The 21,202-nt window shown below is 35.8% G+C and overlaps 6 protein-coding genes across 6 annotated transcripts; 3 read left to right on the forward strand and 3 right to left on the reverse strand.

The window, feature by feature from the left end:
* Positions 1-163: 163 nt before the first annotated feature.
* On the forward strand, positions 164-2,160 carry F4817DRAFT_332748 (uncharacterized protein). Its single transcript, XM_049302684.1, has one exon. It carries the CDS (start codon positions 254-256, stop codon positions 1,844-1,846), a length of 1,593 nt encoding a protein of 530 aa, XP_049160793.1. The 5' UTR covers positions 164-253; the 3' UTR covers positions 1,847-2,160.
* Positions 2,129-5,748, reverse strand: F4817DRAFT_52360 (uncharacterized protein). The gene is made up of 3 exons (XM_049307581.1): positions 5,292-5,748; positions 4,791-5,194; positions 2,129-4,737 (listed from the first exon to the last, which is right to left on the reverse strand). The coding sequence occupies exons 1-3, from the start codon at positions 5,507-5,509 to the stop codon at positions 2,540-2,542; spliced, it is 2,820 nt and encodes a 939-aa protein (XP_049160794.1). The 5' UTR covers positions 5,510-5,748; the 3' UTR covers positions 2,129-2,539.
* A 144-nt stretch (positions 5,749-5,892) lies between these two features.
* On the reverse strand, positions 5,893-9,160 carry F4817DRAFT_332755 (FAD-binding domain-containing protein). The gene is made up of 8 exons (XM_049302685.1): positions 8,941-9,160; positions 8,740-8,857; positions 8,371-8,672; positions 7,892-8,285; positions 7,425-7,827; positions 7,292-7,372; positions 6,594-7,240; positions 5,893-6,438 (listed from the first exon to the last, which is right to left on the reverse strand). Exons 3-8 carry the CDS (start codon positions 8,462-8,464, stop codon positions 6,030-6,032), a joined length of 2,028 nt encoding a protein of 675 aa, XP_049160795.1. The 5' UTR covers positions 8,465-8,672; positions 8,740-8,857; positions 8,941-9,160; the 3' UTR covers positions 5,893-6,029.
* Positions 9,161-9,868: 708 nt separating this feature from the next.
* On the forward strand, positions 9,869-11,727 carry F4817DRAFT_332757 (phosphorylase family protein). The gene is made up of 3 exons (XM_049302686.1): positions 9,869-10,257; positions 10,359-10,850; positions 10,905-11,727. The coding sequence occupies exons 1-3, from the start codon at positions 10,230-10,232 to the stop codon at positions 11,306-11,308; spliced, it is 924 nt and encodes a 307-aa protein (XP_049160796.1). The 5' UTR covers positions 9,869-10,229; the 3' UTR covers positions 11,309-11,727.
* On the forward strand, positions 11,728-12,612 carry F4817DRAFT_332761 (Creatinase/aminopeptidase). Its single transcript, XM_049302687.1, has one exon. It carries the CDS (start codon positions 11,815-11,817, stop codon positions 12,502-12,504), a length of 690 nt encoding a protein of 229 aa, XP_049160797.1. The 5' UTR covers positions 11,728-11,814; the 3' UTR covers positions 12,505-12,612.
* F4817DRAFT_332763 (Clavaminate synthase-like protein) lies at positions 12,613-14,210 on the reverse strand. Its single transcript, XM_049302688.1, has 2 exons — positions 13,872-14,210; positions 12,613-13,734 (listed from the first exon to the last, which is right to left on the reverse strand). The coding sequence occupies exons 1-2, from the start codon at positions 13,966-13,968 to the stop codon at positions 12,713-12,715; spliced, it is 1,119 nt and encodes a 372-aa protein (XP_049160798.1). The 5' UTR covers positions 13,969-14,210; the 3' UTR covers positions 12,613-12,712.
* Between the last annotated feature and the right edge of the window lie 6,992 nt (positions 14,211-21,202).

Consider the following 21,202-nt stretch of genomic DNA (forward strand, 5'->3'; position numbering starts at 1 on the left):
AATGCGCGTTGGTCAGTGCACTGCACTAACGCCGCCATGTAGGTACATATGTACATAATATGTACCTCTTATCGTTCCTTCGTTGGTTGTAGTTCCTACAATTAGGTACCTACATATTGTGGTGAATAGCCTCAGGGAAGGTGTAGTATGTACTTCGTACCTAGGTAAACTCATGTATACTAGTGCTCCTTCCCACATATGTGCTCGTCAATATCATACAAGCATGTATGTACATACATATTAATACTAGCGTATGTACCTCCTAATTAATACCAGCATTGAACATTCATGGAAGTTACATCAATTCTCTACCTCAGTCACAATGCAGCAACCAGGTCACCGCAGGCTCTCGACGCCTACTCAAGATCTACCTATCCCATCTTCTAATTCATACAGGCCCCATTTCGGATATCCTCGAAATCCCCTTCCTCTTCCAGCAGCCTATGGTTACCTTCCTCCACCAATATGGTCTCAGGAATACCACCCTCTGCCAGGAGGTCCTCGAGCCATACCCTTGCGAATGCAGAGGGCCACTATGAATAGGGTTGAATCACATCAAATACCCATCCCGTCATTACAGCTATCGTCAAACCGGCCTTATTCAGTCCCTGTCTACCTAAATCACCGTACCCGTAGTGACAGCGATAGTAGCTTCACTCATCCACCTAGACCAGCCACATCTTTGGACTTAGATAGCGTTGACAAATCAGTCTCCCCTCATACTACCCTATTCCCACAGCATGGGGTAGCTCAGAGTCCCGAAAATGATCTCTCCTTACACGCCACTACCCTAGCGGGTACAGAGCTCTCAAAGGGAACACTTAGAACTACACGCCCCGTTGCCAACCGTGGTTCCCGAAAACTAACACCGCTAAGCACTAGCACGGCGGAAGGAAGCCGGCGGGAATTAAGCCCAGCTGTTGTCCTATCTGAGCAACGAACAATAGGGTTTGTAGGAGGTCAGAAGAGAACGACTAGCCATATTATCGAAAAATCCAATCCCTCAAAGAGGATCAAATTCAACGTGATTCGAAACCAATCTCAGACGGTCGGCACCCCTAAGACGTCCAAGAAAGTGCCCTTAGCGAACACCTTTGACACACAACCAGCTCAGACTCCTGAAACTAATCCCATGAACAGCAATACCACCACGGAGGAAGTCAACCAACCCCTCGAAGAATCTAACGCTAAAATGACTACGGCCCAATATATAACCACCACAGTAGATGATACTGACCCCAGGCTAGTATCAAATAAACTGGCGAAACCCAAGGTAGCAGATGCTCCGAAACCTAATCCATACGAGATTATCAACGAAACCGGCCTGTTTGAAGATTCTCGAAGCGTCAGGGCCTTAGGCGATGTACAAAGCGCAAGGAAATTTAAGACGACTGGTAATTCCACTAATGTCGACACCCTTGGAGCTTTTGGCGTATCGTCCCGAGGATTAGACGTTAACAATCGGAATTTGAATACGGCATATAATCAATATACTAGTGTAGCTACTCAATGTGGCATATCCTCCAACGTCGTCGTATCAAGTGGGATCCAGACAGAATCGGGAAAACTTGCTAACGACGTCCACTCACACAATCTACACTGCGGAACCATCGCTACTACTAACGACGAGAAGGAGGGGGTATATTGCAGTGAGAATCTAGACATTCAGTTTTCAAGAATCGAGGAATTGTTATGTACCCAGAATAAAGTTGGCATGGATAAATTCATTAACGTAAAGCTCAAGTCAGAAGGCACCAACGTCTTACAGACCCTCACGAACGAACTACTCCTAGGTCTAGCTGTACGGGATGTCGAGCTGCTGGAGCAGATAGCCAAGATCATGTAAGTACTCTAGGTCACAGGGCTAGGATATAACCAGGTGATATATAATAGGTTCAAGATAGCCGTCTATAGAGAGAGGAAGTGAGGTGAGGGGGGTTACGTTTGCTTGCCAAATGAGCTCCCGGGATGAATAAATCGGTCGGCCGGGTGGAAACTGGGGAAAAAAGATACTTGTCAGCCTATCGATTTTGCAAACTATAGCTTTGAAGGGCGGTAATGCACATAGTTCACTTGGTCACTTGGTAGCTAAAAAGAAGAGCACTCAAGCTTCTTTCATTACATGCCAAAATGCACTGTGTAATAAGCGAGCCATACAATATAAATCTTACAAAATACCTCCCCTCGGGCCTAGTGAGCCGAGTGAGTATCGCACATACACGGAGTGTTCTCCTCACTACTCGAGTGGCTCAACTGCTTGACTAGGTCATATAGCCGCAACAATGGGCTTTTTTAGTATCTGTCGGATATTACTATCTGTCCGATACATATAAAATGTAATAGAATAAAATCTGTTACCAAATAACCTTTTAGTGGTATAGCGGTTTGTTCGACAGTATCCCTTTTCCGACTACAAATACCGATCAAAGTTTTTACTCCCCGTCCGATGCAACTCGCAGAATAACCACAGTTTTCATGATAATTACATGCCACCATTATGACCCTAACGCTTGAAAACCTTTACCCTTTTTCAGTCCGGTCACATGAAGTCATCATCCTCCGTCTCATCACCATCAGGGGCAATAGTCATCTTACCAGTCTCGTCAACAACAGTCAGCGCCAAGAGGTCATTAACAAGCTCCTCGCTACGACTCTTATTTTCCTCGAGCCTACTCCTTAATTTTGCACCATCCCCTACTACCTCGCCGACTTCTCCGGCGGGCGCGCTCGAGCTGCGCACCTGAACCCTAACCTCGCCGGGGACACCGTCTATCCTAACGCTCTGTGTTAAGTTGCTGCCGGCGGGTGGACGCGCCACTGGCTGTCCTTGGTTGGCGCTGACGAGGTTCTGGAGGAATGCCGAGGCATCCGGGCAGCCGTCCATAAGCCACTTGAGGCAGAGCTGCGTGCGCTCACGGCAGAAGCGGTTGTTGTCGTCGTACAAACAGCAGTTAAGCAAGGCCACTATTCCGTTATGACGTAAAATTTGGAGCTGCACTGTCGGATTGCCAGGCGAGGATTGACCAGGCGGTGGCTGTAAGAGAGCGGCAAGTATAGATAGAACTTGGCCTTTGATGCCAGACCAGGGGAACTCGTGGGGCGGATCGGATATCGGTGGTGGTGGAGGCGGAGGTGGCGGATTATTGGATGATGACGCCTGGGGTGTTGATGTGGTAGTAGAGGGTGTGGTGGGAGGCTCGTTTCGTCGAGTGCCTGGGAATGGTGCTTTCTCCACCCCGATATCAAGGCCCTCAAGCAACTTAAGGAGCTCATAGACGGCCTCGTAGTCGATGAGATGTTGACGAAGAGGATGGATATCTGCAACCGTGTAAAGAAAATCAAGGTATTGTACCAACCCGTCTTTGGCCCGCTCCAGATCCCAGTTATCAACTGGGAAGTCGGCAGGATCCAGTCGGCCCTTACGGACCTCACCCTGAATTTGCATCAAGGCGACGCATTCTGGGACGATACGGCTGCGGAAGAGACCATATAGATAGTTAAGCATCTTTCCGAGACGAACATCTTCGTTTGCGAGGATCTTTTCGACATCTTCCGCTTTTGTATCCGGGAAGGGATCATAATCCTTAGGGGGGAACAAAGCTGTGCGGAATAGATAGGTAATAAGCCGAAGTAGGACTGTTTGTGCTGGCGAAATGATATCCTTAGGGCTTCGAAGCGCCATCCATGCGTAAGGGATGAGCGAGTTCTCGTGGATCGCCTGCACTATCTGACTGCTAATCTGAAATATTAAGGACTGTTCATCCTTTTCCCATACAGCTATAAAGACGAGCATTTCCCTCAGGAGGTTCCTACCACAGTCAGTGGCAAGAAAGATACGACAACGGGTTTGTTGCAAGTTCTCGCGGAATATAGTCAACCCAGAACCCGCTGAATCTAATATGCAAGACTTGACGATCATGTGAAGCGCTTCTATCTGTTTAGGGTCAAGGATATTTGGCACCTCGGTCAGAAGACCAGTCATTGGCCCTTCACCATATGAATCGTCATCGTCAGCTTCTTCCTCATATTCGTCGTACTCGGGGGCGAAGGCCTGGCCCGACTGAGACGTCTGGCCTTGCCATTCAGCACTGTGTTCCTCCTCCACATGATGCTCAATCGTATCGTTCGGATCCTCCTGAGGCTCGGCAGCTGCGTAGCGTTGCATGAGATTGGACTCGCATTCCTTAATGCGCTGAGGAACAGAGTCAACGGTTGAGTACATTGTCAGACTCCAGTCGTTTGAGTTGGGGACACGTGCACCGTACCACCACTTGTCGAGTTCGTGCGATACACGGCCATATGCTCTATCCTGCTCAAACTTATCGGTTTCTTCGGGGTTCCACGTTGAAACCAATTCAGCAGCCTCGTCATACATATCCGGTTGCCAGGCCCAAGTTTCAGGCGGGGTGTAATTCCAGGCTAGGAGATTCTCTTCATGGGGTAACCATTGATCCTTCTTTTCGGCGCTCTGGGCATCGAAATATTCCTTGCAAATGCCAATAGCAGCATCGCACATTCGCGACGATCTCTTTAGCCAGTTCGAAATTTCGTCTCGCAGATGAATACTCCTAGGAGCTGGGTAGTCCAGCACTGACTCATGCCGATCCTCTGGACCTGGGTTGCTCTCAGCGTCGGGAGATTCAATTAATACTTTGTACCAAAATAACATCTTATTGCGGTCATTCTTGGCAATCCAATTGTGAGCTTGCTGTAGGGATGTCACAAGGACCTTTTTGCCTACTAATGGTTAACTATGCAGATTATACCTACTAGCAAGGGGCTCCACGTACAGAGTTCGGTGATCTCATTCAGTTTAGCCCTGGAGGCTTCATCTTCTGGCATTTCCCCATCAATTCCCTTGCTGGTCACGTTGACACAAAGACATATGGATTCATATACTTCATGGTCGAACTGAATAGCTGCAGACAAATCTTGAGGGACCTCTGGGTCAGTAGTGACAAGTAGATTTCGAGCAATATGCATGAGCTTGTTGAGCATCTGCAACGCCTCCTTTAGAGGCACGTAGTTCTTGATAATCAAAGCGGTAACCTCTGGGGTAGTGATGTCGAGGAACTTCGTTTGAACAAAAGGTTCCGATCGTACACCAAGAGACTTCTCATTGAGATCACATATTGCGGCGGATACAGCTCGGCGTAGCCATATCCATACCCGCACGTTTCTCGATAGGACCTCCCTACGACTAGAGTATTAGTAACATATTTAGAGCTTTTCTTTTTTCTTTGTTTCTTTTTGGTTTTTCTTTTCCGAAGCTGCCCCCTCGAGACACTTACCTAACGTCCTTGAAGGTATGCGTTTTCTCCAATGTTTTAGAGATAATACTGGTCACTTTAGCGATGGATTGGGGTCCCATTGTAGGGGACTGGTTGTAATGGCCCTCTAGACATATTAAAGCTGCCGAGAAGATGCGTTCCTCGATGGAGTCGTCTTTCCACATCTTAGCAGTGTCGGGGTCTAACTGGTTAATGAGTCTAGAGGGAGATGATGCCATGACAATATGTTTACAGCCCCGGTAAAATTACCGCGCTCTCAGAACCTAGACGATGACGCGCTGCCTGAAGGTGCAGGTCAAAAAATACAACGTATATAGTGACCCGCCATAGATACCTAGGAAGTAGGAGATCGTGACAGCTGAAGAAAAAAAAATACTAAAAAGAGGGACAGCTATGTGACTAAGATAACCTAACCTAGGACCTAATGATTTGGGATGAAAAGTTCGGCATGCTGAGGTTGAACGGGTTTGCGGGTGGCATCAGGTGGGGCCGAGATTCTATAAGCACATGTATTCGTCTAAGTGAATTCTACATTAATCAGCAGGGATCATTGTTCCCTTCCATTCGCAGGTATCGACCTACTTATTCGATACACCGGTATGTTTCTTAAAAGCTTCACTTGAAACCAGACGGCTATTACGTCCTAAGGTATACATAATATTACCAAATTAATGTTGCATTTATTTCATAAAAATCAACACATATATTGGCTTCGAGACAAAACCCCTCTTACACGAACTATCCATGAACCATCCTCCTTGCCCCTTGCTGCGAGGGATTCGTCCCCTTTCGGCACAGCCGACTGTTCTGGGACGGCAAATTCCCAAAAATCCAATCGGACATCTCCCAATCCTCTGAACCTACCGCGTTCTGGGCATAGAACACATCCCAAGGATCCAGCTTCTTCTTGAGCTCGTATAACCGATCATATTTGCTACCCCAGAATGACTGCTGAAAGTCGGGTTCGATATAATCTGATTCGGAAAGGTAAGCTCCCGAACCGGGCGATACCGAGCGCCACAGCGATCCCCAGTCAGATGTCAAAACGTTACTCCATATTGTGATGAGTTCTGTATACATATCTTGAGTCCATGCCACGATGTCGATAGCGTGTAGCACAGTCTCACGCCAGGCCGGATTAACAGCACTATAACAAAGTCAATAATTATATTTTTCAATCGAGAATCTAGAAATTTTAAGCAAGTCCCGAGAGAAATATCTTCCCAGCCAGCCCGGAAAGGAGACGGTGATTCTCAGGACAAGGTGAAAGGAGGGCAGGAGGAATAATATCGATTTACATACTTATCAGGGTACCCGGACTTCGGGGCAACAGCAACGTTGTAGGCTGATACCACACCACCATTGTCTACGACGTGACGAATAGCCTCAAAAGTAGATGACAGTTTCGTCGAATCCTTCCAATTTTCCCGTGGGAAAAGCCGGCTACCGTATCTAGCAAGATTTGACCCCCAAAGTTCGAGAGGGAAGCTATTATTCCATGCGTCATAGAAGTTTGTGTATTCTTGATAGACTGGTTTCAGATCGATCCCGATGCTACCAATAGTCTTGAAGAAGGGGTCGGAAAGGACCTCCAATTCTGATTTAGACATGTTTGGAGCGAACCAAGGTGCCATATTCCAGACGTAGTTTCCACTCGTGGCGTTTAGGTCAAAATGAGCGTAGTTCCCGGCATCGGTGTAGTTGGCAAAACCCTCAAAGTAAGCGCGAAAGGCTTGCCAAAACTGATCCATAGATACGTTTTCCCCTGTAGATAGACTAAATGTCATCGTTGAGACTGGGATCTCAGGAAACGCCTTAATCACCATAGATGTAACAACTCCATAAGTCGATCCACCGCCACCTCGAAGAGCCCAAAAGAGATCGGGATTTGAGGTTTCACTAGCTGTGACGAAGCGACCGTCGGCTGTGACTAACTCCATAGAGAGGACCTATCGTCATTTTAGCCCACGCAGTTACAATGCCCGTAAAAATAAACCAACCTGGTCTGCTGCCATTCCATATAGACTTGACAAAGGGGAGTGGCCGCCACCTAGAATATACCCTCCTGTAAGCCCGACCGTCTGTGGATGTTATCGTTAGCTCTCTCCCCAGCGGAATTAATAGACGCCTCACCTTCCCCTCTGCGCCAACAATCGTAAGATTATACTTATGCGCAGCTTCATATGCCTCAAATACTTGAACACCAGCTGCCATCTTAAAAGCTAGTCCTCTATATGACCCTTCTTCGTATCTCTCGTAGTATTGGATGTCTTTCATGTTATGAGTCCAGAGAGAAAGAGCACCAGCTCCCGTACTCTTTGCGCTATAGTCATGCCCTGTATTTTTAATAACGAGTCGCAAGTTGAGGCTCCGCGCCAAGTTGATAGCTAGTTGAATTTGGGCGACAGTGGTTACATTAACCGACATTGTCGGGTATGCGCCAATGGTACAGTTCAGCGCAAATGGGTTCACTGTGTGCGGTACACATGACGTCCCTTCAAATAGGATTGCGTTGATAGAAGTTGGATCGTTCGTGCTTGGCCCCTTTAGCTCTAGCCCTAGAGTACAGCGCCGGGAAGGGGATGAGCGAATTAACTCACTGAATGTAAGAGTTGTCTGACCAGTGAGACGTAATCTCGGCACACTTTGCCGCATCTTGATTCCCGTAGTCGCTATAGCATGGCGAAGCAAACGGTTTGGTCTGAATAAGGCTGCCGCCCAGGAGAAGGTCGAATACTCGGTTAGTAATACGACCAGGGAAAACGACAAATTCACCCGGGAAGGTTTTACAAGGTCCGATAATAGACTGATTAGGGGCGGTCGCAGGATCAGCAAACCCAAACAGGACAATGTTGGTTAATCCGAGGTTAGTGAGGTTTGCAAGGACGGCGTCAGTAAGCTGATGGGTTTCCCCGAGGAAGAGGTCGGCTGTCGCATTAGAGGATGAAGCATCGACGGGCACGAAAGCGGGAGAAATGGTCGACTCGTCGGCATCTTCAAGCATGAATATATCAGGTTAGTTTACTAGAAAACATTCTTCGTAGTTATTCAGATGTGATAGAATCGCAATCTGACTGACTGATGACTTGACCGCCCACAACAATCGTCTGAGCAGATCCGAGCTGCGAGAACAGTAATACAAAGCACACTCTTAGTAACGTGTTGAAATACATTGTGATAAACGTAAGCTTAACAAAGCTCACACACGCCTAAAAAAGACAGCAGCAATATCTGAGTAGCTAAAGAAGTGAAAAGTTAACGGCGACCATGGGAAGCTATTGCTACTGATAGCTCGTGCCCATCCCAACACCCCTCTCGTCACTTCTTCCGGCCATAAAGCATAGCACCATGACCACTAGTAGGTATATTATAGACCTAGGACTAAGATACCATCACTTAACCGACAATTTCCCCAAATGGAACTGATACAGGATGGGAGCGGACACACGTGCAATATTATTACCTAGTCGGTCTCATTAGCCGGCATAGTGATTATTATCTAGCATCGGCAATTCGTCCCTAATGATCATCTCGTAGAGACCCTAAAATGCCTTGAGCCCGGTTGACTGGGAAAGCGGGTTAGTATACCTTACAACTCGAGCGTCGTGATTTGACATGAACGTTACGAGATGCGTCACCACGTACATACATATTAGGTAGATATTTTCCCTCACAATACGCCATATCCAATCTTCTCAAGGATCATTAAGATAAATTAATAAGAAATATAAAAAATTAAAAGCATGTGAGATTTATTAGGTTTATAATATATATAGTAGGTATGGAATTGATGGTATTATAATGAAATAGTAAAAATGTAGATGGTGTAGGTAAACTACCTCCTATGTAAACATGAGACCTGTACTGTACGAACAGGTAGTTTGGTTTGTAACATCTGCTTGTGGATCAACTATGCCCGACTTTTAGGAGGGATGTTGTGTTTGGCCAGGGTATTTCCTAATTAGGCAATTCGTCTGTGCACCATACTAGCGTCTGGATCCCAGGCTTTTTATTGGCTGAAATATGGAGCTAAGGTTTTAGCTGCATGATTAGCGTTGGGCTAATTTTAATGTGGATATTTTAGGCGGTACGTACTTTTGATAAGACTTTTGATAAGACTTTTGAAAAGATCTTTGATAAGACTTTTGATAAGACCTTTGATAAGCCGATAAGAGGATAAGGTTTTTGATAAGAGAGATAAGAGGATTGGGGAAAAAGGTGGCTTGTGTATGAGGTTTAGGCTAAAAATTTAACCAATCATATTAGGTGGCTATATGCCAATATAAGGCCATATATAGGTCACATGTTTTTAAGTGTAAAATTAAACCTTTTCGGGACAATACCATATAACTTTTATAGGAAGCTAGGTTTGAATCCTATACGTTTTTCTTTTTAATCCTTTTTTTTAAAATTTATAAATAAAGAAAGACCTTAATGAAGGATAGCTTAGAATAGCTAGAGCATTGTGCCGCCGCTGCTGGGCCGCGCGAGGGGGGGGTGCGAGGCTCTTGCAAAGCGAGGGCCGAGCGCCCCCCCCCGCGCGGCCCGGCGTGGCGGCACGTGACCTTAGGGGAATAAGCGGCTAAATTTCGGAAGAATGACATAAGGGGATGATATAAGGGATGACATAAGCATGAGCTTTGCTAAAAGTCGGGCTCTTGTGGTTGCCTTCACGGGGGGACCCTCGCTTTTACTATCGGAGCACGTGGTAGCTACATACATGTATGTATAAGGTACATGTGCATGTATCAACATTCCCCACAAAGAGGGGGAGGGGCATCCTCTTATCGTAAATTTTATATCGCAATACAACTGCAACAAGTAGCGACAAGACGTATATAAATAAAAGAACCCGATATTGACTTGAGGGTGTTTCGAAGCGGCTCGAAAGGGAATAATAATAATAAATACTTCACCGCTAAAAACAGTACCGAGACAATGTCTGATCTCCCTGAATCTTTCGACCGTGAGAATATCCCGAGTTGCCCCGCCCTCATCTCTACCATCCTCTTTTTAGCAGACAGCCTTGTTTGAGTTGCTAGCTAATACGATGGCTCATACTTACAGGGCCTGTCCATATCGCCGTCATAGGCGGGACGGGACTCTACAAGATTGACGGTTACACGCCCGTCGCCCGTGTTAACCCATTAACGCCTTGGGGGTATCCATCCGCGCCCATCCTGATTCTCGAACATAGCGGCGTGCCTGTCGCGTTCCTAGCCCGTCATGGTGCTCACCACCAATACGCGCCTCATGAGATTCCTGCCCGGGCCAACATCGCAGCTCTGCGACGAATTGGCGTGCGCAGCATTGTTGCCTTCTCTGCTGTAGGTTCCCTGCGCGAGGAGATCAAGCCTATGGACTTCGTTGTGCCGGACCAGGTTATCGATCGCACTAAGGGCGTTCGTCCTTCTACCTTCTTCGAGGGTGGGCTCGTCGGTCACGTCCCCTTCGGCGATCCCTACGACGACAAGATTGCTCAGATCGTTCGCCAATGCGCAAAGTCTCTGCAGGGTGATGGTGTGGTATTGCACGGCAGTGGAACTGCCATCTGTATGGGTAGGTACTGAAATTAACTATTAGTATGCTTTACTAACGGTGCTCGGTCACCAGAGGGCCCACAGTTCTCAACACGCGCCGAATCGAATCTGTACCGCTCCTGGGGGGGTTCGGTGATTAGCATGTCGCTGCTGCCGGAAGCTAAGCTGGCGAGAGAGGCAGAGATGGCGCTCCAGGTCATCTGCATGGCTACCGACTACGATTGCTGGCACACGACCGAAGATGTCGACGTATCCATGGTTATGCACTATATGGAAGCCAACAGCAAAAATGCGCGGCGGCTGGTTGGTGCCGTACTAGACGAGCTGTGCAAACTCGAGAATAGCGACTTAGTTACCGCCAAGCATTGGGAGGGTGCCAGCAAGGGTGCTGTGATGTTTTGCACCAAACCCGAGGGCCGGAACCCCGAGGCATTGAAGAAGGTCCAGTACCTATTCCCGGGCTTCTTAGAGGAGTGATAGCTCCTCAATCTGCCATGGGGAGCGTAGAGGGGTGGTGAGACACTTAGACATAGATTATTTTCATAGACTACTCGACATAGACGGACATAGCGACGCCGGTGCTTTCATTGTGGTCGTATCGTAAGTTGCCTAGTTTCGTCGAGGTCAATACCTCAACACCATGTAGAGCTAGATTGGTGTAAAAAGAATCCGCCACAGCTCCTCGACAGAGGCATACAAGGTCAAGGCTTAGTTTTTACGTTATGTGAGGTGTGTTACATGAAGTACATTACGTTATCAACATACTAATGGATAAAATTATGTGAGCGTCGATAAGGGGGAATATGGTTTATACTTTGACTATATGCTTACCTGCATAAAGCCAATTAAAGATATTGGGCAACTTCAAACGTAGGTAGTTTACCCCTCAGTTACCCAATTGCAGCATTTTTACATTTCTACTCCGGGTAATCTTATTTTTGTACTGCAACCTTATAACACGGCTTTGTATAACAGTCGACATCATGAGTGTGACAGAAGGTGAGCGAGCAGCTTACCTCCTAGATGCCCAGAACAAAGCCGTCCAACTTTTTGAGGAGATAGAGGAGAAGCTTATCCGACCCGGCATCAGCGAGAAGACGTTGAGCGATGAGATCCATAAGCTTGGGACAGAACGCCATGGTGTTAAAACACATTGGCACAAAAGAGTTGTCAGAAGCGGACCCAATACCCTTCTACCATTTGAGGATAATCCACCTGATCGTATCATTGGAGAAGATGACATCCTATACGTCGACCTAGGACCAGTATTTGAGGCCTGGGAGGCCGACTTTGCACGTACCTTTGTGCTTGGCGATGACCCCAACAAGAAACGTCTACGAGACTCTCTCGCCCCAGTCTGGAAAATAGTGAAATCTCGGTACCAGGAGAATCCAGATGTGACGGGCGAGCGATTGTATGACATTGCCTGCGAAGAAGCTCGAAACGCTGGTTGGGAATTCGGCGCCAAACTTGCTGGGCACCTAGTCGGGCTCTTCCCACATGAACGTATTCCCCGGGACAAGATATCTCTTTATATTACCAAGGGGAACGACCAAAGAATGAGCAATCCCGGCAAAGATGGAGATAAGCGGCATTGGATTCTTGAGATCCACCTTCGCGACAATGAAAACAAGGTCGCGGCTTTCTACGAGCAACTCTTGACGGTTGATTAGGCTAGTAAACGGTCGAGGTAAAAGGGGAAAGGGGGTCATTACGGAGGGTTCTGGCAGTCAAGCCTAGGCGGAGTAAAGTAGTGAGAAATGCATACATGACTTTCGTATTACTTCTTAGAATATCATTTATAAACCGATCAACCTAACCACTACTAGAAGCCTCGCATAAGGTGGATGCCGGAGAAGGCAGCATATGCCAAAGCACATATTAGGTCCCAATCATGGGACCCTCAGGAAAATGACTAGCTGCAACATTGCACTGCCTAAACAGTCTGACCTCATCCTCTGCAAATGCTCCCACTACTGAATGGAGCAGCCCCCGATTATGGAATAACACAAAATCACCCTCTTCCCAATCGTGAGCGTAAACGAATTTCGGTGCGATGGCAGGACGTTGGAGCCGATGTATGATTTCGCGGACTTTGCCGAGGTCGTCGACAACAGTCCCGTTTGCTAGGTGAATTTTCCGAACTGCTGACGGATGTACCTGAAGAGCAAGCTTGCCTGTTACTGGGTTACGCCAGCACATAGGTAGGATTTGGATCTTGTCTTGTTCGATAGGTGGTAGATCGTCCAGGGGTATTTCAAGCCCCTGTGTAACCATTCCCAGTCCATCAGAACGAGATTTTGCGTTGCTAATCCAAACATAAGGATGTGGCGCATACTCAACACAAGACGTACGGGCAAGCTCCTTATCAACATCGGAAAGTAGATCGTACATCGTATAGCCCGAAACAAACGCCGTGGTGCCTAAAGAAACTTCCAACTCGTCGCCGGTCCCATCGTCATAACGGCAAACCTGGCGGCGGCCTCCGGGAACTTTAACCGCGAGTAATGTGGTCACCACGGGCGGTGCAAGGCCGTATAGAGCAGCATCGATGTGCCACCGGTAGAAACGAGTGAAATCGAGATCATCTACAGCCGAAATGACACTTGCGTGAAAAGTTTTATGATGCGGATGCTTAAGACGAATGTCTCTTAGACCTTCATATTCGGACACGAACCCATTCCCGATAACTTGCACCTGAGGTTGATGGGGAATCGTTTTGAGATCTGGATGCAAGATGCTGCGCTTGGCATCGATTGTTTTCCCGTGGCCGTACGAAGTTGCAGCGGAATCAAATCGTCGTGTCAATTCGAATTGAGACTTGGACGAAACATCACTTTTATTTTTGAAAACCAGAACCTGGTGGATGAAGAGAGCGTTGCGAATAATCTCAAAGTCCACATCTAAACCCGGTATTAGCTACTGCTCACTACCTTGAATTATATAGATTGATGACTTACCAAAGGAGGTTACCGATTTCACGGGTGTTCTCCCATTTCACAGAGGGCGTCTATCACGAGAGGCATTGCACAACCCTTACCAGTGAGATTATCAATGTTCGCATTATGAACAACAGCACCAAAGTTTACACCGTGGTTGTCTGCGACATGAAGTGGTTCTACGGTGATATGCGTCATTCTGTTGGCTTTTGGCTTTTATGGAGTTGATAAGAATAGCAAATTGAATATGGAATTTTGAGAAGATTGGATGGTTGATGAAGTTGATAAAGGAAAGGAATGATGGCCTTTTAAAGTAAATAAGAAAAAGTATATGTTAACGGAAGCAGCCAACAAATTGCAAGGATATGACCGGAAGTCTTGATTTATACTTTAGCGTTAAACAAAAGGTAATGTTATCTCAGTGAATTCAGACCAGTGACGCGAATTTTGTTGTACCCTTTCCGCCACACCTTTTTTTAACCAATCACATCCCCAACCTACCCCCCCCCCCAACAAATTTCGCATCTTTGGTTTAAGGTAATTCGGGCGATTTTTGTTACATTAAATTATTTAACATTAAAAATAATATTAAAAATAATAATATTAACGCGTTTAAAATAAATTTTAATTAATTTAAAATATTTATTAATTTTATTATTAATAAATATATACGTTTATTTAATTTTTTAAACGTTTAAATATATACGTTTTAAACGTTTTAAAGTAATAATTAACCGTAATATCGGTTATAATATTAATTATAATGTTTTTAAAAATATATTATTAATTTAAACGTTAAAATTTATAATATTATAATGTAATATTATATAAATATATAAAAAAAATAAAAAGTTTAAAAAATTATTATATTAATTTTAAATTAAAAAAAATAAAATATATTATATATTATTATAAATATATATATAAATGTAAATGTTATTTTAATATATAATTATATATTTTTAAACGTTAAAATTTATAATATTATAATGTAATATTATATAAATATATAAAAAAAATAAAAAAGTAAAAAAAATAATATATTAATTATAAATTATAAAAATAAAAGTTATTTTATATATTATTATTAAATATTAAATTATTATAAATATAAAGTTTAATTTTTAAAAAAATTTATTTTAACGTGGTTAAAAACGTTTAAATTATTTTAAATTAAAATTTATTAAAACTTACATTTATAATTTATAAATATAATAATACGGATTAAACGTTTATATAACGTTTATAACGTTAAATGTTAACGGGCGTAATTTATTAATTTAACGAATTTTAATTTAAATTTATTAAAATAAAAATAATGTTAAATTAATTTATAAAATCATGTAATTTAAAAATTTTAATTTTTTTATAATTATAAACGTTTTACGCGATTTTATAATTTTATACTTTTATAATATAATTATAATAATATTATAAAAAATATTTGTTTTAATAATGTTTTTATATATAAATAAAAAAAATCACGGGTTATTTTAAATGATTTTAAATTTAAATTTTATAAAAATAAATTTTACCCGTTTTAACGTTATAAACGTTACATAACGTATAATTTATATAATTATATTTATAAATTATAAATAAAACGTTTTATAAATTTAAATTTAAAATTATTTTAAATTTATAAAAAACATTTTATATATATTAATTAATAAAAAATAAAAAATAATATTTTTAATAATTTAATAAATTATAATAATATATAAAATAATTTTTATTATAATGATTTAATGTTAATATTAATTTTATTTTTATTTTTTTAACTTTTTTTTATATTTATATAACGTAACGTTATTATATATTAAATTTTAACGTTAAAAAATATTTAATATAAAATTAATAAAAAATTAATATAATTAATAATATAATTAATAATATAATTAAAAATATATTTAATATTATATATAAATATAAAATATTTTTTATTATAATTTTAATTTAATATTATTATTATTTAAGTTTTTTTTTTATATTTATATAATTTTAATGTATATTATAACGCGTGTTATAACCGGTATTATAATCGGTGTTATAATTAATATATTATAACCGATATAACCGGTATTACGATTAATATTATATTTAATTTTAATTTAAAACGCGTATTTAATTAATAAATTTAATAAAAAAATTAATAATAATTATATAATTAATTATTATTTATTATAAAAACGCGTTAATATTTTATTTTAATAATTTAAATTAAATGTAAAATTTAAGTTTATTTTATTATATTTTTTTAATTACATTATTTTTTAATTAATTATATTTTTAATTTATTTTTATAAAAAAATTTTACATTTTTAATTTAAGTTAATTTGGTTTTTTTTACCTTTTTTATAGTATATTAATATTAATATAAGTAATAATTTATTTATTAAATATTTTTTAACCTTATTATTAAGTTTATTGATTAAATCTATGTGTTTCGAGTCTTTTAAAGTGTTGAAAGTGGCCAATATTAGCTGCAACACCGATTGCAACACCGGTCGTAACATAGTAGCCGCAATACGCGACGAGGTTAGCTGCAATACGCGACGAGGCCGTACGGGTATAAAAAAAAGACGAAAATGTTGGGGCAATTGAATAATAGCCTGTAAAGTATTTTATACGTGGTTGCGGGTGTTGTTGCGGGTGTTGTTGTGGGTGTTGTTGTGGTGTTAATGAAAGTGGCTAGTATTAGCCTTAATATTGGTTGTAACGCGGTAGCCGTAACTTGGTAGCTGCAATATGCGACGAGGCCGTACGGGTATAAAAAAAAGCCGAAAAGGTTAAGGTAATTAAATAATAGCCTTTAAAGCATTTTATACGTTATTATAAGTGTTGTTATGGGTGTTGTTAATGTTAATTACGGTATATTACCGGTTGTAATATTATTTTTACGTTAAACGTTAAAGTTTATAATATTATAACGTAATGTTATACAAATATATAAAAAAAAATAAAAAAATAAAAAAAGTAAAATATTAACTTTAAATTATAAAAATAAAAGGCATTTTATACGTTATTATTAAATATTAAATTATTATAAATTTATTATTGTTAAAAAAATTATATTATATAAATTATTTTAATGTTTAAATTAATTTAAATTAAAATTTAAAAAACATTTAAATCGTGATTTATAAATATAAATATATAAACCATATGTTTATATAACGTTATGGCGTTAACGGGTAAAACTTGTTTTTTAAATTTTAGTTTAAATTATTAAAATAATTAATATTATTATTTTAATAATTAGTTTAATGTTTTTTTATGTTATAAATTTAATTTTTAAAAAAAAAATAAGTTTTAAAAAAATTTTAAATTTTAAATTTAATATTGTTTTAAAATTATAATTAATTAAAAAATGGTATAATTAAAAAAATATAATTTTTTAAATTAATTTAAATTTTTAATTTAAAATTATTTAAAATAAATTACGGGTGTTAATTTATGTTTTAAACTTTAAATATATATATAATTTTTTTTTAAAAAATATTATATTTAAACTTTTTTAATTATATAAAAAATTAAAAAAAGTAATTAATAAAATAATTAATAAAATAATTAATAATAATTAATAATAAATGATAAAATATTAATAAATTAATAAGTTTTAATATTAATAAATTTAATTAATTATATTTTATAACGGTTTATATTATATTGTAATTTTATTTATATTATTTTCCGTAAAATATATTATAAAAATAAACGTGTTAAAATAAATATTTTAAAAATAACTGTTATTTATTACGAAATATTTACCATTTAACGAAAATATTAAATAATTTAACGTTATAACGAAAACCGTTTTTAAATTTTAAATATAATGTAATTAATAAAGTAAAATATAATAAATGGATTAAATAATAATAATAAAATATTTAACGTTTATACCGATTATATTTTCGAAAATTAAAATTAAAATAAAAAAACTATAATTATTTTAATAATTTAAAATAAAAGTTTAAATTAATTGCATATATTTTTACTTTTTAATAAACCGTTTTAAAATTTTAAGTTTAATAAATGTAATAAATGTAATAAACTTTTTTTTACGTAATTTATTAAAAGTAATAAACTTTTTAATATATTTTTTTTTATATAAACTTTTAAAAATTATAATAAATTTTATATATATGTATTTTTATTTTATTGATAAAACCGTAACCGTATTAAACGATTTATATAACTTTTATTTATTATAAATAACTTTAATAAACTTTTTTTTACAATTTAATAAAAATAATTTTAAAAATCTTATATTTAAACAAAATTTAATTATTAAAAAATAATTTAATAAATTAAAAATGTAAGTTTTTTTAAATAATATATTTTAATTTATTATTAATATTAAAAGTATATGTTTTTTTTTAATATTACCGGCGTAAAAAATATAAAACATTTATTTATTATTTTAATACTTTATTTATTTTTATTATGTTAAGTTTAATTAATTTATATTATTAAAATTTATATTAATATATATTAAAATTTAAATAATAAAAAATGTTAAATAATTAAAAATAAATAATTTTATTTTAAAAATTATTATGAAAAAACCTTTATATTTTTATTTAATATTTTTATTTAAAAGTTAAATTATTTTATAATATAATTTTAAAATAAAAATTTAATTTAAATAATTTTTAATTTTGGTAAAAATAATAAAATTAAAGTAATTTTTATAATTATAAATTTTATTAATTTAAAAAAAAATCTTTTTATTAATATAAAAACCAAGGAATTTAAAAAATAATTTAATAAATTATAAAAATATTTTATTTTAATAAATTTAAACCATAAATTCGAGATTGTTCGTGGGGTTATACTTTTTTTAACCACATTTTTTTTTAACCAATTAAACTTTAAAACAACTTTTTAAAACAATTTTAAATTTATAATTTAAAGTAATTTTAAAACTTTATATATTAAAAACATACGTTTAATATTTTAAAAAAACAATATTAATAATATTATTAAAAAAATAATATTAACGCGCGTTTATAATAAATAATAATTGATTATTTAATAGTTATTAATTTTAATATTAAGTTTATTAATTAAATTTATGCGTTTTAAGTTTTTTAAAATGTTAAAAATGGTTATAATAATAATTATAACGCGTTAATTGTAATATTAATTGTAATAATAACCGTAACGCGTGATAATAATCGTAATAAACGTTAAAACTTAGTATATAAAATTATAAATATGTAAAAAAAGTTAAAAAGTTTAAATAATAACTTTAAATTATTATAAAAAAAGATTTTATATATAATTGTAAAATATTAAATTATTATATTTAAATACTTTACATAAAGTTTAATATATTTAAGTAATTATATATATATATATATTTTAAAACGTTAAAGATTTTTAAACGTTAAAGTTTAATATATAAAAATGTAATGCCGTATTATTTTAAATGACTTTAAACCAAAATTTCGATTTTTTTTAATTCGTGAAATTGTATTTTTTTAGCCACACCACCTCCCCAATTAATCACAACTTGTATAATCCCTTTTAAAAAAAATCGAAACTTTGGTTTAAAGTTACCTTAAACATGTTTTTTTTAAAAAATCGTTTTGTAAAAAACAACATTAATATTATTTAATTAATAAAATTATTAAAAAAACAATAACATTAATATATTTTTATAATAAATAATAATTATATATAATTGTATTAACTTTATTATTAAATTTATTAATTAAATTTACGTATTTTAAGTTTTTTAAAATGTTAAATATAAGTTATAATAATTATAACGGTTGTAATATTAATTGTAATATTAATTGTAATAATTAATTTATTAATTAATAAAATTATTAAAAATAATAACGTTAATACGTTTTTATAATAAATAATTATTAATTATATAATTGTATTAACTTTATTATTAAATTTATTAATTAAATTTACGTGTTTTATGTTTTTTAAAATATTAAAAATAACTTTAATATCGGTTGTAACGCGTTAATTGTAATAACGGCAATAATATTAATTATAACGGTAGCCGTAACAAACGTTAAAGCTTGGTATTAAAAGGTAAAAAAGTTTAAATTATTAAATTAAAATAAATAACATTTTATATTTATACGTGGTGTTAGTTATGGTGTTAATTGTGGTAATAACTGGTGGTAATTAATATTATTTATCGCAAAAAAAATTTAACGTTTAAAGCCACGATATAAAAACGCAACGTTATATAAATATGTAAAAAGTTTAAACAAATAAATGTAATATATTATTAATTTTAAGTCATTTAAGTTAAAGTTATTTTGTACATTATTATATTATATTAAATTATTGTAAATATAATATTTAAATTTTATCATTAAAATTTCCACCGTAACAAACGTTTAAATTTAAATTAACTTTAAATTACGTTTTGTAAAATAATATGCTCGTGACTTATAAGTATAAACACACGGGCCATGCGTTTTCGAGGCGTTTATAACGCCGGTGCGAACGTAACTTACGTTTTTACGAAATGTAGTTTAAATTTATTAAAATAAATGCCGTACGGATATGTAAAAAAGTTAAAAAAATAAATTAAATATATTATTAATTTTAAATTATTAAAATTAAAATTATTTTATATATTATTATAATATATTAAATTATTATAAATATAATGTTTGATTTTTTCATTATTAATAAAAATGTTAAAGATTTTTATAATATTATATAATTTTAAACCAAAAATTTTTAAATGTTTTATTTGTGATTTATAAGTATAAATATATAAACCACGCGTTGCGTGGCGCAAACGGGCGTAACCCGACTCGAAAATTTCGGGTTTAAAATCACTTAAAATAAAAAATATTATATTTTTATTATTAACTTTAAAATTTTTAATAACTGTTAATTTAACGTTATTAACATTTTTTCCGTTAATTGTTTTATTACTTTTTTTTTAAAAAATTAATTAAATAATATTTTTAACCGTTATTAATGTTATTATTATATATTTATATATTATTTTAAAATTATTAAAATAAAAATAAAATATAATTAAAAAATAACATTTATTTAAACTTTAATTTAAATATTAGTTTTTTTTTTTTTTAAATAAAATTTTTTAATTATAATTAAATAAAAAATAAAATATAATAATTGTTTATATTTTAAAAAAATAACAGTTATATAAATTAATATAACCGTTTAATTTTATTTTATTAATTTATTAATATAAATATATTTTTTTATATTAATATAAAAATTATTATTAATTATATTATAAAATATTATATAAAAAATAATATTTTAATAATAATATATACGTAAATAATAAAAGGTATTTTTTTTATATTATATACGTAAATAATAAAAGGTATTTTTTATATTATTAATTTTAACTTTTTTTTTTATTTATTTTAAAATTATTAAATAAACTTATTAATAAAAAGAATTATTTTTT

Source organism: Daldinia loculata, assembly GCF_022478755.1.
Source record: "Daldinia loculata strain CBS 113971 unplaced genomic scaffold F4817scaffold_14, whole genome shotgun sequence".
In the NCBI taxonomy this organism is placed as follows: Eukaryota; Fungi; Ascomycota; class Sordariomycetes; order Xylariales; family Hypoxylaceae; genus Daldinia; species Daldinia loculata.

Coding starts and splice junctions, on each gene's coding strand:
- F4817DRAFT_332748 (XM_049302684.1), top strand. CDS start 254: ATGTACCTCCTAATTAATACCAGCATTGAACATTCATGGAAGTTACAT.
- F4817DRAFT_52360 (XM_049307581.1), bottom strand. CDS start 5,509: ATGGCATCATCTCCCTCTAGACTCATTAACCAGTTAGACCCCGACACT. Junction 5,195..5,291: donor CATACCTTCAAGGACGTTAG/GTAAGTGTCTCG, acceptor CTCTAGTCGTAG/GGAGGTCCTATCGAGAAACG. Junction 4,738..4,790: donor GAATGAGATCACCGAACTCT/GTACGTGGAGCC, acceptor AACCATTAGTAG/GCAAAAAGGTCCTTGTGACA.
- F4817DRAFT_332755 (XM_049302685.1), bottom strand. CDS start 8,464: ATGTATTTCAACACGTTACTAAGAGTGTGCTTTGTATTACTGTTCTCG. Junction 7,828..7,891: donor TCAGACAACTCTTACATTCA/GTGAGTTAATTC, acceptor AAAGGGGCCAAG/CACGAACGATCCAACTTCTA. Junction 7,241..7,291: donor ATGGAATGGCAGCAGACCAG/GTTGGTTTATTT, acceptor AAATGACGATAG/GTCCTCTCTATGGAGTTAGT.
- F4817DRAFT_332757 (XM_049302686.1), top strand. CDS start 10,230: ATGTCTGATCTCCCTGAATCTTTCGACC. Junction 10,258..10,358: donor TCTCCCTGAATCTTTCGACC/GTGAGAATATCC, acceptor TCATACTTACAG/GGCCTGTCCATATCGCCGTC. Junction 10,851..10,904: donor TGGAACTGCCATCTGTATGG/GTAGGTACTGAA, acceptor CTCGGTCACCAG/AGGGCCCACAGTTCTCAACA.
- F4817DRAFT_332761 (XM_049302687.1), top strand. CDS start 11,815: ATGAGTGTGACAGAAGGTGAGCGAGCAGCTTACCTCCTAGATGCCCAG.
- F4817DRAFT_332763 (XM_049302688.1), bottom strand. CDS start 13,968: ATGACGCATATCACCGTAGAACCACTTCATGTCGCAGACAACCACGGT. Junction 13,735..13,871: donor GAACATTGATAATCTCACTG/GTAAGGGTTGTG, acceptor TACCGGGTTTAG/ATGTGGACTTTGAGATTATT.